Genomic DNA, 17,167 nt, shown 5'->3' with positions numbered 1-17,167 from the left:
CATGGAGGTCCACGTGAACCACGACCGTTGTTTGACAAACCAATTTGTAGACACGCCCACTAATTACGTATCAGCCACTCACAGAACACATGAATTTCTTTGTCCAATCATCGTGCACTGGGCGGGGATTATATTCAATTGGACTCACGTTGCACAAATGTGTCAAGCGCACGGGAGCACTAGGCGACTTAGCCTAGCTGAGTTCTAATAAAATAAATAGTTGAATTACTACCAGAAGACACGTTCATAGGGAAAATACATTTAAGTGGATGCACGCGTATGGAGCAAAAGGTAAAATATTTCACTAAAATTTGGTATGTTTTTGGCTATTGCTAGTAGTAAGCTAGCAAGCAACATCATCCATATAAATGTGGAAGTAAATCTCGGAAATAATAATTGTCAGATGGTCATTATTTCATATGTACTGGCGAACCTCGGGAAACAAAGTGATCGTTTTAATCGATCGAGCTCTTATAGCGGCCGTCGATCGTCTTCGGCGAGGAGCCGATAAGTAGCTAACGTTAAGTAACATCTCTGCCATAACCCAGCGGAATGTAGCAAGCTGTTGCTATTAAACCATATCAATTATATTTGATATATTCAATATAGATATTGATATAAAATTGATATAAGCAGTCATCTGGAGTTCCCTTTCATGTCACGTTTTTCAATGATTCACGAGATTTAAAAGGCACTCTTACGAGTTGTTTGTTGTTCTCTTATATTATCGTCGGAAAAGTAAATGTGTATATGTGGTGGATCGTAAACAAAAGTAGCTCAAATATAATTGCTAGTTAACTGGTGAATGTTGTTGGCGGTTTGGGGCAGTGACTGAGTTGTCTCCCCCTCCCTCCCTAAGGTTATCTGGTTTAATGTGGTGACGGTGGCGCACTGGTTAGCACGTCCGCCTCACAGTTAAGAGGGTGCGGGTTTGATTCCACCTCCGACCCTCCCTGTGTGGAGTTTGCATGTTCTCCCCGTGCCCGTGTGGGTTTTCTCCCACATCCCCAAAACATGCATGGTAGGCCGATTGACCACTCCAAATTGCCCCTAGGTGCGAGTGCGAGTGCAGATGGTTGTTTGTTTCTGTGTGCCCTGTGATTGGCTGGCAACCGGTTCAGGGTGTCCCCTACTGCACGATGACCACTGGGATAGGCTCCAGCACGCCTGCGACCCCCATGGGGACAAAGTGGTACAGAAAATGGATGGATGGATGTGGGGCCTTGAACTTTCAAAAGAGGGTCAAGTTTGTTTTTGATTTGTCACCATAAAGTGTTCCCTCTTTGAAAAATCTGTTTTCTACCGCTTTAAGGCAGGAAAACATGTACTTTTCCCTATTTAATTTTTTTTTTAATTGTAACTTTAGTAATGTGTTCAAGTCTTTTGAGTCCATTCTTACGTTTTATATCTATTGTATAAGGCCTTGAAATACATACATGTTTGGATATGTGCTTATTTTATAGTTTGCTTCAAAGATGTTTGCTAATTTAACATCATGTCCAACTAATCGTAAAACAGGACGTCTTATCAAGTCTGTTGTGTCGTCAAGGTCAGGGCAGATCATCATCATATCCGCACAATAAAACAAGTTTTTTTTAAACAACAGTTGCAATATCTCAAGATGGCGTCCACTCTTCCAAATTGAGCTCCCTGATTATGTAACCCTGCAGAGTCTATGCAGGATATTTCCACTGGCTTCTGTTTGAGCTTCTCAGCTTGCAATGGATATAAAAAGTCTACACACCCTGGTTAAAAGGCCAAGTTTTTAGAATGTAAAGAAATACCACCCATGTGTTTCCAGCTTTAATGTGACCAACATATATATGATAAACAAACTGCAGCATTTTAACGGGCAAAAACATTGAGTTGATGCCATCCAATTGTTTGTTGCTCACCGTCAATTAAAAACCATGTGATGTCTTGTTAAAATAGATTTTTATCCTCCAAATCTGCAGAACTGAAAACAAACCACCTCTTCGGCATTCCACGAAAATTAAAATACCCCATGGAACCCATTCCGGTTTTTGCTCATATGAAGACCCCCGCTGATGAGGGCGATTGTCGGAATTACCACTAATGTGTGACCAAAGTGAAGAGATGCCCGCTGGAGACAGCGGTCCAGATGGAGAGGAGCCCGTGATACAGTCGTCAACAGGAGGTGACAGAATGTCATCGGGGCAGCGGGTCGGACGGGCTCAGTCTACAAGCGTTCACGTTTGTGGAGAGGTGGCACAAGAAGACGAGGAGATGACTAGTGGGTCGCACGACCTTGCCTCCCCGGAATATCACAGCACCGGAAGCGCCACAGAATCCACCTCGGCTTCTACAAAGAGGTATTATGACATTTATGGAATGCAGAATAAAAAAGTCACTATTAGACACAAATATTTAAGAAAAGACATTATTAGACACAAGTATTTTAATTTGATGATCTCAACCTTGCCTTGCCTTTGTGTGTTTTTGTCTTTGTGCAGCAGCATGAATGCAGATGGCAGCAGAGGTCAATTCCACAAAGAAATGAAGAACACAGTAGCTGAGATGAAGAAGCGGCTTCCATCTGACAAACGCAGCCGCAGCAAAGCCAGCACTGTCGAGGCCTTGCATTATGCCCTCAAGTGTGTCAAACAAGTGCAAGGTAACCCTGCTTCTTCAGGAAACCCCAAGAGGAACTTGTGTTGATAACTCATCAATGTCATTCTCTGCAGCCAATAGCGAGTATTACAAGTTGCTGATGCGAAACGGCCATGACGAGAAGAGCAATGCCACCGTTTGTACCCGTGAAGAGCTGGAAAGAGTCACCTCGGAACACACTCTTAAGAACACGGTACACATGCCAACACTTGCTATTTATTTGACATTCTCACTGCAACCTTTGACGACACACCACGCAATCAAGCGTTTCCCTAAACCCATCCTGATTTGATCTTTTCATCATTGTTGTTCATGTAGTGTACCAGCACACATTTGCATGTGTTCCTTATTTTTGCCTTACACCTGGGTGGGTGTGTGAGTGTATTTGTGTTTTACTGCTTTTGTGTGCGTGTGACCTGGCTTGCTTGTGTGCGTGTGTGCGTGCGCTTTTGTGTCTCTGCGCAGGACTCCTTCGTGGTGGTCTTCTCGCTGTCGAGTGGCCGTGTTCTGCACGCGTCCGAGCAGGCTCCTAGCATCCTGTGCTGCAAGAGGAAGTTCCTTGAGTCGGCCAAGTTTGTGGAGTTGCTCTTCCACCAGGATGTCAACGTCTTCTATTCGCATACGGCACAGCCGCATCTGCCGCCCTGGACCAACTCGCACACAGGTGTGTTTGCGACACAAGTATCCTATTTTTCTTTTCTTTTTTTTATATTAGTACTATATTACTATATTCTTATACTATATTCAAGTATCCTATTTTTCTTTTCTTTTTTTTTTATATTAGTACTATATTACTATATTCTTTTTCTTTTTCTTGGTACTTCTGCCAAGCCCAAATGTAAGACTATATTGTGGCGAGGTAGAACATCCATCATGGAATAACCTGTTAAATATTGATGAAGATTCCTAATACACTGTAGGAAGTTATTTCATCTGTTTGTTCACTCGGGAGTGAATGAAATCATACAGTGTCCAAAATAAATGAACTGTCTGTCCGGACAGCTTGCGTCATTCTCTGAAAGCCAAGAGCAGCTTAACAAAATGAAGAATGAGTAAACACACACCCAATTTTTAGGTTGGCCTTGGCTGTTGAGGAAAAACATATTTACCAGTATTACCCGTCTGTAGAGTCATAATGATAAGGAGCTGGTGGAACAGAGCTAATGTTTCGACCAGGAAATGTTTCTTTGTTTGCTCTTTTATTTAAAGGAACAAGAAACATTCAAATTGTTCTACCCAAATCTCAAAAGGATGATAATAATAGCAGCAATTTGCTTAATTTGAGAACTCATTTCTTGCTCGATCAGTCTCCAGGATTTTCTGCATGTTTTTTTTTTTTGGTAAGGATTTCTCTGTAAATGTTATTCCCTCCTGTTGTGTGTCCTTTTCCATGTTGAGCCTTGTTGCTATTGTTTTTCTTCATCATGTTTGATCACTAGAAGCGGTCGCTGTGCGTTAGAGTGAAAAGTGAGGTTCGCGAGATTCTGTAACTCCTGGTTGTTTGCCAAATGAAAAGGTTACATACACTGAATGATAAGAGCAAAATAAATAAAAGTCTGTGCTTACCTCCACAGCGGGGGTATTATTTGACTCTGCCCAGGTCAAGTCTTTCTTCTGCAGAATCAGGTCAGCATGAAAACAAAATTGTAACATTATTTTTTTTTCGTAGAAATCTGTTGAATCCACTGCATACCTTCTTATTTGTGTCTCAGAGGTGGCAAGGATCGTGAGGGGGAGATGCGCTACAACCCGTTTCGTGTCACGCCTTACCTGCTGAAGGTGCAGGGAACAGGGAGCAGTGGGGAGGAGCAAGAGCTGTGCTGCTTGGCCCTGGCTGAACGCATCATTTCAGGATATGAAGGTGATGATCATTAATTCCACAGTTGCTGCATTCCAATTATTTAATTTTATGCTTGATGTTTGAATAAATAATGGTAGCTACTTAGTTTGCTTCAAGAGTGTGCGTGTTCTTTACTCCCCCAGCACCTCGAATCCCCATGGACAAGCGCATCTTCACCACCACGCATTCACCTGGCTGCGTTTTCCTCGAAGTGGACGACAGGTCATTACCGGCTCGCATGTGCAAGTTAGGAATACAAGTGAGCATCAAGACAATTTAAGGTCATTCGGTGACCTCCCACAGGGCGGTGCCATTGCTGGGATACCTCCCTCAAGATCTGATCGGCACGTCGTTGTTAACCAGCATTCATCCAGAAGACCACGCCCTCTTGTTGTCTATGCACCGAAAGGGTAAGTTTGACTTCTGGTACCAATCCTGGATGACTACATCTTCAAACTGCTAGTTCTTGTGCTCTTATATCCCCCCCCGCCCCTCATTTTATGATACTTTTTATCACGTAGTGTTAAAGTATGCGGGTCAGTCACCGTTCGAACACTCGCCGGTTCGATTGCGCTGTCAGAATGGAGATTATATCACATTGGACACCAGCTGGTCCAGTTTCATCAACCCTTGGAGCCGCAAGGTGGCTTTCATCATTGGACGCCACAAAGTCAGAACGTAAGCAGTAACAAAAGCAATTCATAACCATGCTGCGTTGTCAGCTGGAGAATTCAATGGCTGAAGACTTAATCATTTTGCTTGTGTGCCTTTCGGCTAGGTCTCCACTGAACGAGGACGTGTTTGCTTCTCCCAGTAAAGTAGATTTAACTGTGACCCATGAAGAAATTAAAGATTTGCAAGCCAAGATCTATAAACTCTTCTTGCAGGTGATTATTTAATTGATATTACTTATTATTCCTCATTTACATATTTGAGTTCATAATACTGCTTGCTTAAGAAATTCTTCAAGTTTTTTCTTAGCTCACCATCATTAATGATCGTTTTGCCCTCAGCCTGTCCATACCAACGGCTCCAGTGGTTATGGAAGTTTAGGAAGTAACGGTTCTCATGAGCATTACATCAGCGTTGCTTCTTCGAGTGACAGCAACGGTAACTTGTGGGAGGACTCGCACCGAGAGCCTGTAAGTCACATCATCACCACATGCTTGCTGTGAGGTGTCAGCGCTGCACCCAAAGTGAATTACATTGCATCTTTGTGTCGTTGCAGATGACTCTTCAGCAAATCTGTGCTGATGTAGACAGAGTCAGGAATTGGGGGCAGCAGCCCTATTTTGACTCCAGCCACAAAATTGGTCGTCTTGGTAAACCTGCCCCAGGTAGTGCAAATGAACAAATGCAAAGCACAACATCTGTGGTCCTTATAAGTGTTGGTTGAAATGAACTTCTCGTCTCATAGCAGCACACTTGGTTCCAGTAACCTCCAATCCTGAGGTGGGGGAACCTGAAGAAAGCAGGAAACAGACACACATTCCCTCCTACCAGCAAATCAACTGTGTGGACAACATTATCAGGCATGTGTGACCATCTTGTGTCATCTTTATGAAATGCCCAAACTCTCGTCCATCTGTTTCTCAACTGTGTGTCTTTGGCGGTGTCATACAGATACTTGGATAGCTGTACGGGGCCACCTCTGAAACGGAAAAGTGAATCTCATTCCCTCGCCACTTCTTCGTCATCCTCCACCTCTGAAGATGACAAGCCTGCCGGAGCCAATGACACGACTCAAGCTGCCTCAGATGGTATTAAACACTCATGTATCAAGTTTGTTTATTCAATGTTCTTTGTTTCTTGTTTTTCCTGAAACGCATTCTCCCTGTCCAGTGGCCATGTTGGAAAGCGAGGTGTCCGTCGGGCCGAGCACAGCGGCAGTTGTAGGAGCTCCTCTCACAGACATCACCATGTCCACTAAGGCAATGAGTGTGGTCTCTGTCACCAGTCAGTGTTCATACAGCAGTACCATCGTCCATGTGCCCCAACCTGAATCAGGTATGTGCAGTGCACGCTCTGTTCGGATATGTTTTATGAAGAATTCGCGATTGTACTTAGAGCAAATTAAAATGGTGTCGAACTTGGGGCTCTTCATTTGTTTCGCAACAAACTCATCCTAATGTGCTTGATCTTTTGTATTGATTTACATACCAGAGCCCAGTCCTCTTTGAAGGAAACTTTTGTCCGTATATAATACATAATGGGCGTGTTCTAATGTGGATGTAATTTCATAAAACACTCGTATGGTTCCTCCCAACAGAGGCTACGGCCCTCGAGGATGTGCCAATGGGCAGCGAGCCCACTGATGCTGCACCGACCCCGGTCCGTCCTACACCAAGCCTGGCCACTGAGGAGCGCAGATTTGTTGGTCTCACCAAGGAGGTGCTTTCAGCTCACACGCAGAAGGAGGAGCAAGAGTATGTGGACCGGTTCCGCAATCGCATTCTGCAGAGTCCCTACAGTTTCTACCTCCAGTTGGACAACAGCTCCATGGCTCACTCCCAACACAGAGGTTTGTGTTGACATGAATTGATCATACACACATATTTTTGTGCATATTAACATGCCCTATTTAATATAAAATTTTAGGTGAATATCCACGTCCAATGAACGTCGGTGGGCTTAGCCGCACTCGAAGAGCAAAGCCCAGACTTAGGCGCCCCAAACCGGTGGGTTCGTCAGACAGCTATGCTTCTCCACCCGGACCTTCTCGCCGTGTCCCAGATTCCTCGTGGCCCTCTTCTGAATCCTCCCAGCCACAGATGGCAATGCCCTACAATCAAACCTCTCCACTTCAAGCGCCATTCTTTCCCATGTTGGCTACTCAACCCGCCCCAGATCAACCGCCACGACAGCTACCCGGAACCCCTCCCATGGTGGTGCAACCCCCTGACCAGACCCAGTTCAACTACAATTTCCACCTCATGCAGCAAAATCAGACCTTGCCAGGCATGCAAAATATACAGAAGGAACCCATCCAAAATCTGCAGAGTATCCCCAATTTTCACAATATACAGCCCATGGCTCCAGCCCAGAGTATCAATCCCTTCATGACACCAGTCATGGCCGTCATTCTGCCTAACTTCCCAACTTTCACATCAGGTTATCCACCCATTTTCTCCACCCCCACTGTCACCATGCTGCCCCAGGCACCCCTCACCATGGCAGGATTCCCCCCCGGTGTCCCCTTCGTACAACCCCAGTTCCAAGGCCAGCCACCCCAGTTCCAAGCCCAGCCCGTGCCCCAAGCTCAGACATCTCCCGGGCCCCTCCTGGGTTCACCCAGAGCCTGCTCCTCGGTCGGGGAGGAGGAGGAGACGGCAGGCCCGCGTGCATTGTTCTCCAGCTCGCGCTCAAGTTCTCCACTTCAGCTCAACTTGCTACAGGAGGAACTGCCCAAACCGAGTGGACAGAGCAGCACCGGACACAACCTAGCAGAAAGCCTTCATGAGCAGGCTGACAACGAGGTTACAGAAATAAAACATCTCTCATCACAAAGAAGACAATTACCTTAAGAACAGATCCAGTCATAGATCACTCGGTCCACTTTTGTATTCTCACCAAACATTTTCTCCTCCCCAGGTTGATGCCCCAAGTGATTCTGGGAACCAAGATGCTCAGTCCACGTCCAGTGAGCTGCTTGACCTCCTGCTGCAAGAAGATGCACGGTCAGGGACTGGTTCCAATGCCTCCGGGTCCGGATCGGGGGAGTCTGGAGGCTCACTAGGATCTGGATCTGGATCTGGCTCCAATGGAACCTCTACTTCACACACAGGTGTAAATCATGAATTGAGTTTTTCCTCAAAACACTTATCGCTGATCTAATTGTCATCATAAAGAGAATTTAAGCATTTAATATTAAAGCTAATATATAGAAATTACTATGTTGAGTACCCTACTCAAGTATTACACTCCACTCAGAGATAGCAACTTTGCCACAAGTAGCTGATGAAGCTAAATGAGTCTCACTCTCTTTGTGGTTACAGGCAGCAGCAACAGCAGCAAATACTTTGCCAGTAACGATTCCTCAGACACATCACGCAAAGCCCGCAAGAACCCGGAAGCGCCAGCAGAGCACCAACACAACTTTGACAATCAGGTGGAGAGCTCGCTGTGGAGCATGATCCAGCACACGTCGGAGCATGTCATGATGACGTACCAGATCCATACAAGGTACACACAAACAGTACCCCACCCTTTTTATTCCAGTGTTGATGCTTTTTTTGTTTTAACAAAATACCGTATTTGCCGGTGTATTGGTCGACCTTTTTCGATCCAAAATCGACCGAAAAAAATCGACCTCGACTTATACACCGAGTCATAAAATTTAACTTCGTATTCATCGCTTCAAATGTGATGGTAACCAAGGCCGTTTCTCATGCATCTCATTGTGCGTTGCACTTAGAAAATTTGAACCGGGCGGCGTGCGCGAGTGCGCGGCCCGCTGGAAGTCGAATGAGGCGCCGCGACCACCTCCGCGGTGCTTATAAACAGCCGATCCGCTCGGCGGGGGCTATTTTCGGCCACTTGGCTCGTGCGCACGGCCTCCCGGATGTGCCGGGCGGGTGCGCGAGCTCGCCGGCCGCTGGAAGTCGAATGAGGCGCCGCGACCACCTCCGCGGTGCTTATAAACAGCCGATCCGCTCGGCGGGGGCTATTTTCGGCCACTTGGCTCGTGCGCACGGCCTCCCGGATGTGCCGGGCGGGTGCACGAGCTCGCCGGCCGCTGGAAGTCGAATGAGGCGCCGCGACCACCTCCGCGGTGCTTATAAACAGCCGATCCGCTCGGCGGGGGCTATTTTCGGCCACTTGGCTCGTGCGCACGGCCTCCCGGATGTGCCGGGCGGGTGCGCGAGCTCGCCGGCCGCTGGAAGTCCAATGAGGCGCCGCGATCTCCTCCGCGGTGCTTATAAAGTGCCGATCCGCTCGGCTTGGAGCTATTTCCGGCCTCCCGTTGGTGCCGGGCGGCGTGCGCGAGCTCGCCGGCCGCGATCTCCTCCGCGGTGCTTATAAACAGCCGCATGCGCACGGCCTCCCGGAATTTGAACACATTTCGTCAATAAATTTCGCATATTGAATTTTGAAGTTTAATATAATGCAACAATTGAGCTCGACTTATACAAAGGATATATCATAAAATCGTAAATTTCCGTCGAATTTTAGGGGGTCGACTTATACACCGAGTCGACCTGTACACCGGCAAATACGGTAACATTTATTACCTTTTTATATCGTAAGGCTCTGCTAGTGTTATCGATGTGAAATATTTTTGCGTTGTTCTGGAGTATTGGTTTTGAAAGTCTTGTCATCATCATACAAGATTTCATTGATTACCTCCTGCAGGGACCAGAGTGAAGTGCTGGCTGAGGACAAGGAGAAGCTACGAGTGCTTCAGCCTCTCCAGCCGTGGTTCAGCCAAGATCAGCGAGAGGAATTGGCCCTTGTCCATCCCTGGATCCAGCAGCACACAATCCCACAAGAGATAGACACTCAGGTGGGAATGGGCAAACTAGCTGATGGTCATTCATGTTGCGTTGCTCACCTAAACATTCTCGTGTCCCTCAGGGTTGTGCGACTTGCAGCGTTGGTGCGGGAGCAGCCCATTCACCTCCGCCCCCAGATCCCGATAGCTCGTCCCCTCTGGAGGTCCTGGAGCCAGACTCCATTGCCGACACTTGAGAGCTGTGACCCTAAACTACCATCCACCCTCAACAACTCCCACCACGCATCTTGTCTGATCAGGCCAGGGGACTTGTTCTCCATTTCTTAGCCTAGCTTGATTTGTATAGGGGGGCAAAAGACATGGACATTTGATTTTACAGGTATTTGTGCTCCATCAGCCTAAAGTGACTGCTGTCATGGGACCAGGACTACGTTACTTCTCCATGTTGTTTCAAATATATCCCTCCATGTGCTGCCCCCTGAACAAGAACACGCTCTCACACTGGCCCTGTCGGTCATGTGATAGGACAAAGACCCCACTGGCCCGGTCCAAGTACCAAGCGACACTCTTCAATGGAGTAAAGACTATTTTAGGAGGTGGGTCTCATCGTTGACACTCGCTGAATATGAGCACTGTGCGCACAAAGACATTACTGCCCTCGTTTGTGCATCCCAAGCACTTAATGTACACGGTGTACACTTTGTACAGCACACGAACTCCTTCAGTGACATCATGTCACATCGCGGTGGACACATGGTAGATTGTTGTAAATGGTTGTCTGGATACAAAGATGAGCTGCCCTCTGTAAAATGATGCGCTTAATCTTATTGAATGAATTGCTACTGGAGTATCAATTCTGTATTCCATTGGTTGATTGATTGTCTGTTATTGAGATGCCTGCAAGTTATGAGGCCTACTAAACAGCAGAAGCTCTATGATGAGCATTTCAAGCAGAATTTACAGCGCCCCAAGTATGCGCTTTCCCTAAAAATCCTGCCCTATTCTCAACTCACTACTTTCATGTGATGCTGGAATTACTTGGCTATTCCTTTTTGAGAGTGTGTGTGTGTGTGTGTGTGTCCGCACGAGCGCGTTTCCACTTGACTCTGAATGTTGTAGCTAGTTATGTGCTGTTGTGAGCACGTGACCGCTGCTTCCTTCCACACGGTGGCCCATTTGTCCGAAACCAACCTGGCTTTCTTACCAATTTTAGATTGAGATTATATAAAACAGTTTCATGTTTTATAGGAGAAATGTACACAAAACTTCAGTGTATAAAAGCCATTTGTCTTGAATTCAGGGACTGTTTGTGACACAAAGGAATGAATAAATGAACTATGATGTCTGACCTTTTTAGTATGCTTCTTTGCACATCAATAAAGTAAAAAGTAGACAAAAATGTTTTAATACATGTTCAAAACAATTCACAAATGAAGCATGATAATGCAGGCATGTAACTACTTCCGTAACATGAACATTTTAGAAGAGCAGTATCAGCTATAAGAAGCCCCTCAATGTTGCTTTAGTCCAGAGAAAATAAAAGCAACAGTAGAATGTAAGTTTGACAAATACATCAAAGCTGTAATAGATTCGCTATTTACAACTGAGTCAGGCGTCATTTAAAATACAGTATTGCACCTACATTTAATAACCACAAGGTGGCACTATGGTGCCTTGTAGTATCACGGCTTGACGTGACATGATGAACAAAACATTCATTCACTGTTTTTGTTTGTGCCTTGAGAAAACATGAGGGCTTGGACACACACGCATCTCTATGGAGTCTCCCCTGCCAAAACTCCCATCAGTGTGGGCGTGACGAGCAGCCTCTGGACCAGCCAGTGACCCGATAGTCACTTCTCTCACTTGCGACACTTCTGCATTTCTGAAAGAGGTTAAACACAGTTTAAATCTTTTCTTTCTTTTTCTGTTCCCGCGGTTTTACCTTCATCCAGATCAATGACTTTCCTCTGTGTGTTCATGTTGACCTCCTTCAGCAGGTTGTTCTTAAAATCTTCAAATCACACGGGAGGAGGTGATAATGTAACATTCACTTAAACACAAAACGATGTTGGCTTCCTTTTCACTTACCGAATCTGTCATCCGGCTCCCGGATGGGCAGCGATGTCTCTGCAACTTCCATCTCAAACTCATCTGAGCTGCATCGACTTCGGTTGGACCTAAATGCAGATATTGTGCGTTAAAGGCAAGAGGCAAGTGTCTAACCATTCCAGTGAATCCTCACCTTGTGGATCCCACTGAGTATAACTCTGAAAGCAGAAAAAAATCAAAGTGAGAAAAATAATATATTGTTTCTTTGAATCTACAGTCACCAGCCACTTTTACATCATCAGAATGATAATTGATATTAATTCAGACCTGTTGTTCTACGTCTGCGTGTGATGAGGATGATGATGAGGACGACAAACGCCAGAAGGAGAAAGGCGGTGAGGACGAAGCCCAGAGGCAGAAGAAAGTGCTGTCTGTGGTCAGGAAGGACGACGTTGATGACTCGCGGTGACTCCACTTTGTTGGCATCTGAACGGCGATGAAAACAACCTTTCAGCATTTTATCGTCCAATCAAGCAGTGAGTGTGTCATCACAAATCTGTTCACCATTTTAACATGAAAGATTTTCACGTTTATTTTACTTTAGTCATAGGTTAGGTCATCTTCTCTCTAAACGCATGTCTATTGACTGTACTAAAATGGTAAACTCATTTCCAGTCGGACGAAAAAAGTTAATACTCAGCGTATGTAAGCCAAAAGCAAACAGTCATGCCATGACTCGTTCTCGGCAGTAAAACCATAAAAGATGATGAGTGCCAGTGAAGGAAGTCCGCACGGAAACATACTGAACTGTTTGTGTCTTGGGAGCGTTCCAACAAAATTCCTAACTTGATCCCGGATTGTAACACACTGTATATGTTTATGTTTGTGTATCCGCTGGTCTGTCCGCTTCTTCATTTAGTGGGAGGATGAAGTAAAGAACTGACCTACATTGAATTCTCTCTTGAATTCACCTCTCTCTCCCCTGTCTGTTTTTCACCAGATGCTAGACACATGAAAAACACACTCCACCTTTTTTTTTCCCCTTTTCCTACCAAAAATACTTTCCTGACTAAAGAAGACAGGAAAATAAACCTGAGTATGTGGGATTCTCAAGGAGAAAAAAAATCCAGTAAGCCTTCCAGGGTGTTGATGGAAGCCAAAGTCAACATGGCAGAGGACAGTCAGAGAGACGGGGGGAAAGGCAAAAGACTGAAGATGATCTGCCTTTTTTTTAATCACAAATAGATGGATGGATGTTTTGTGATCTGCCTGGATCAGAAAGATAAATGATTTGAAAACGTTTTTTCATGATTCCTGTGGTTGCACAAGTGTGCACACCCTCCTATAACTGGGGGATTAACCAATTACATTCAAACTCATGTCACACTTATGCTAACAATTTATTAGCCTGTAAAAGGATTAAGGTTGTTCCAGGAACAGATTGTTTGTTTTTGTGCAAACCTTTTTGTAATCCTTCGGAGGAGGGGGGGGGTTCTGAGAGAGAAGGATTAATTGTGAGGGCAGAGATGGATTTCAACTCCTGTGGATAAAATTCCACTGGATTGAGATCATATTGGCACCGACACACACAGGCGGACACACAGACACACGCACGCACACAAACACACACACACACACACACACACACACACACACACACACACGCTCAACCACAGGAATTTCTCCAAAACCTTCTAAATGATTTTGCCACATTTATACATCCACCATTATCAGCTATGACTCAAAACAATCTGTCTGCTTTCACCCTTCTTCTCTTCTTCTGTCTTATACTGAGAAATGTGAACTCGGAAATGTGCACATCAATAGAAGAATGTTGTTTATGCATGAAAAACATCACCATATCCTGTAACTCACACAGGCAAATATACAAACAGACTCAGAATGAGAGAAGGCAATTAAAAGTCCCCGATGAAAGCGGCTTTTTTTTTTTTTTTTAACGGAGGGTAAGCGAGGGCCTTACATAGTGACTGGGTGGTGCGTTTGTGGTTTTGGGGGAATTTAGCGTCAGACAAGCTGAGAGAGCAAGAAAACCAAATGAAACAAACAGACAAAGCTCTTTCTCACGAAGAGGTGAAATCACAGATGCGGAGAAAGAAAATGAGGTGAAGAACAGATGGGAAGTTTTGTTTATTTTTTGCTCTTAATTGGACTCAAGATAGTTTTAGATCAAGTCTGGTGAAGCACTCAAAGTGACCTGGCGTGCGTACATGTGCGTGTGTGTGTGTTTTCGAGAAAGCTTGAGGGAGTGAGGGGAGTGTGTCCACTTTAGTGAGTAATGACTTTTACTTTATTTGGTGTTTTAGAGTCAGTTGGAGTGTGAAAACATGTTATTTTAGTTTTTGATAACTTAAGTGAATGTAGAACCATTCCAATTCCAATGTAAAACCAACCAATTATAATGCGCTATTTTTTTCCACAGCAGTCTGAAAAACAATTAGCAAGGTTAACTTCATAAATATCTGTCAAATGGTTTGTTAAGTCACCCCCCAAAAATACGTGCATGTTTTTTTATCTGTTTAACTAATTGGAAAAAAGGAAACTGTCAAAAACATTTCAGGAAAAAAATATTATAATTATAGTTTACCATTGTCAGCACTGGGCAATGCTTTAGCTGGGATGGTGGCGTGAATCACCGGTGGTTCCACGGTGACCTGAAACTGTCTCCTCTCATGTAAACCACAGTAATGATGATGAAGGTGACACGAGTACATCCCTTGGTCAGTGACCTAAACAGTTAGCATATGTAAACAATTAAGTCAACTCTAATGTAACGTTCGTATAGAAAGTGTGCTTCATTATGAGAGTACACATACAATACAAACTGTACCTGTAAATCAGATATGGTGAGTGAAAAGTCTCCTTCTGAGAAGGCCTGGTTGCTGATGTTCATCTTTCTTTGGAGGAACGAAGGTCCGTAGCTACGCTGCTCCCCTGAGGCGTACAGATCCACCAAACGGTCTGCACGATCGTGGTAGATTCCCGGGGACTGACGGTCCCAGTGGACCACCTGGGGGTAGCAAATTTTTGTGGTCATTCTAAATCGGTGTAGAACATGGGTTGGAAAAGTTTTGTGCTCCAGGGCCACATGAAAGACTCCAGGGGATTACATCAGTCCAGCAATTTTTCTGACTCATCTCATAAACGCTGAGCAAGACAGATTAGTACTCTGTCCACCCCTGTCGTGGAAGATGACATCAGACCCACCTGCTGATTCTCCTCTTCATTGCCCCAGTCTGTCCACACGTTTCTCCTGTTGATGCACGGCAGCACCACAGTGCTCCCCACTAGCACCACGTACACCGCTTTGTGGCCATCCCAGTAGCGCTGCTCTTTACGACCTGGAGGAGTGCACATAAAGGGTTACAGGCTCGTTGTGCCGTGTCACCATTCGGGATCGGAGATGGCGACATACGGGATTTGGTGACGTTCAGTTGCACTCGGACCGTCTCGTACAAGTGGCAGTAGAGGTGGTGGAGGTTACAAGAGTACAGGCCTTTGTCGTTCATTGTCACATCTAGCAACAACATTTCAGCCAATATAAATTTACGAGGAATTTCCATTTAGCTAGATTAGAAGGTTTATGAGTGTGACCTTTGATGACCAGTGAGAAATTTCCATCCTTGAAGGCTTTCTGACTGAGGCCGACTCTTTTCAGGTTGTAGGAGTTGTATATTCTCTGCTCTCCAGCAGAGTACATGTCCAGCACTCTCTCCATGCCGTCGTCCACGTAGGGCCGGAACACGTCCCAGTGGACGACCCTCTGTCTGTCCCTAAGGTTGTCTCTGGTCCACACCATGCGGCCACTGACGCACTGTAACGTCACGACGGAGCCAGCCGGGGCGCTCACATTGTAGCCAGCTACCACAACGCTGCTGCTACTGCTGCTATCTGACTGGCCGTCCACTGAGGGCCACAGAAAGGTCATACAAGAAAACACATTAACTTAGAAAATTATATTGGAACAAATCAAGCGTTTTCAAAGTGTGGGAATTTGAGTCTTCCCTAATTTATTATTGAAATGCAGTAATTCCAGTATGAATGATTTCATAGCGCACTTTTTGTGTCACTGTCTGAGGGTGGTGTTTCCAGAAGACTATTTTCCAACATTTTCTCAGAGACAGACAGAAAAAAAAAAAGGCTCATTTTAACTTGAGTTGGGTCAGCGGGTTTAAATAACAATTTTTGACTTTATTAACCTCAATCTGCTGTGTCTTGCTTTAAATCCTCTGGCGCCCACATCACACACTTTGAAAAACCGCTGCCTAAAACCACAATCATGCACATACTGTTTGCACACACACATGCAGTACACACACGCACATACATACACACAAATGGCTGTTACACACCTGCAGTGAAGAAGTAGACCACAAACACTGAAAGACAAACACAGTAAATTACATCAGAATTAGTTATTTACAGTATGGGAAATTGGAGCCATTAATGGAATGTCACAAGGAATTAGTTCCTCATTCTTTGTATCTTGAAACTTAAATTACTGTACATCTTTCATGTAAGTCATTAAAACACAACTGAATTAAATTTACCCGCTGCTTTGTACATATTGAAGCCACATTTAGCTTTTTTTGTGCTTGCTAGTTACTGCTTAAATGTTAATATGTCATATCAAATGTTATATACAGTAAAACAGTAAGACTCTATGTTTGCAGTCTAAAATGAGATTATGAAGCTATTAATAAGACATTTGTAAAAGAGATTGTGAGAATAAATAATGAGAATTACCTACAGTAAAAATGGAACAAATGAAATTTGTTGACATCAGCAGCCAAACTTACTGTGGATTAAGAGCAGAGACTTAAAAAAGATCTCCCGGTGACTCTTCATGTTGCTTCTGTTTAGTACCCGTACGGTTTCTCAGGTTGAATACTGTCCTTGTGAGGAAAAATAAACAGTCTTCTTTATTCCAACGCTGATTTTCTTTTTGTGTTTGAAAAGACCCAGCTGTAGTGGAGACTTCTGCACAGAACCAAAGTGAACTGTTCCCATCCGGCAAAATGAAACCTGACACAAGCAAACCCCTCCTCTCAGAACTCTACCCGAGACATCCCAAAGAAAATCCTGCCACTTTCATTTGGTTCATTTGTGTTTATGGAGTTATTTTATAATTACTTTTTTTTTACTTTCAACTTCCCCTACTGTAGTACCCACTA

The 17,167-nt window shown here is 44.7% G+C and overlaps 2 protein-coding genes across 5 annotated transcripts; one reads left to right on the top strand and one right to left on the bottom strand.

The window, feature by feature from the left end:
* Positions 1-126: 126 nt before the first annotated feature.
* Positions 127-11,271, top strand: per3 (period circadian clock 3). 3 transcript variants are annotated; one of them, XM_088388822.1, is made up of 22 exons: positions 127-291; positions 1,956-2,333; positions 2,478-2,635; positions 2,706-2,824; positions 3,097-3,295; positions 4,206-4,257; positions 4,344-4,492; positions 4,615-4,693; positions 4,775-4,881; positions 4,993-5,149; positions 5,250-5,358; positions 5,485-5,613; positions 5,700-5,808; positions 5,889-6,003; positions 6,095-6,231; positions 6,314-6,478; positions 6,741-6,992; positions 7,070-7,947; positions 8,063-8,255; positions 8,467-8,653; positions 9,824-9,974; positions 10,046-11,271. In XM_088388822.1, the coding sequence occupies exons 2-22, from the start codon at positions 2,077-2,079 to the stop codon at positions 10,157-10,159; spliced, it is 3,816 nt and encodes a 1,271-aa protein (XP_088244948.1). In that variant the 5' UTR covers positions 127-291; positions 1,956-2,076; the 3' UTR covers positions 10,160-11,271. The 3 variants fall into 3 exon arrangements, with proteins under 3 accessions (XP_088244948.1, XP_088244949.1, XP_088244947.1); XM_088388823.1 differs by having other exon boundaries at positions 2,475-2,635; positions 5,892-6,003; XM_088388821.1 differs by having other exon boundaries at positions 2,475-2,635.
* Positions 11,272-11,312: 41 nt separating this feature from the next.
* On the bottom strand, positions 11,313-17,022 carry mxra8a (matrix-remodelling associated 8a). Of its 2 annotated transcripts, none has more exons than XM_088388825.1 (12): positions 16,793-17,022; positions 16,346-16,372; positions 15,588-15,899; positions 15,409-15,510; positions 15,201-15,334; positions 14,824-15,003; positions 14,581-14,722; positions 12,303-12,461; positions 12,169-12,193; positions 12,015-12,091; positions 11,869-11,937; positions 11,313-11,808 (listed from the first exon to the last, which is right to left on the bottom strand). In XM_088388825.1, exons 1-12 carry the CDS (start codon positions 16,839-16,841, stop codon positions 11,786-11,788), a joined length of 1,299 nt encoding a protein of 432 aa, XP_088244951.1. In that variant the 5' UTR covers positions 16,842-17,022; the 3' UTR covers positions 11,313-11,785. The 2 variants fall into 2 exon arrangements, with proteins under 2 accessions (XP_088244951.1, XP_088244950.1); XM_088388824.1 differs by having other exon boundaries at positions 12,015-12,103; positions 16,793-17,020.
* Positions 17,023-17,167: the final 145 nt, after the last annotated feature.

Source organism: Syngnathus floridae, chromosome 11, assembly GCF_059516105.1.
Source record: "Syngnathus floridae isolate MCC-2025c chromosome 11, RoL_Sflo_1.0, whole genome shotgun sequence".
NCBI lineage: Eukaryota > Metazoa > Chordata > Actinopteri > Syngnathiformes > Syngnathidae > Syngnathus > Syngnathus floridae.
The sequence above is the reverse complement of the archived record's forward strand: the minus strand, read 5'-3'. Positions and strand labels throughout refer to the sequence as shown.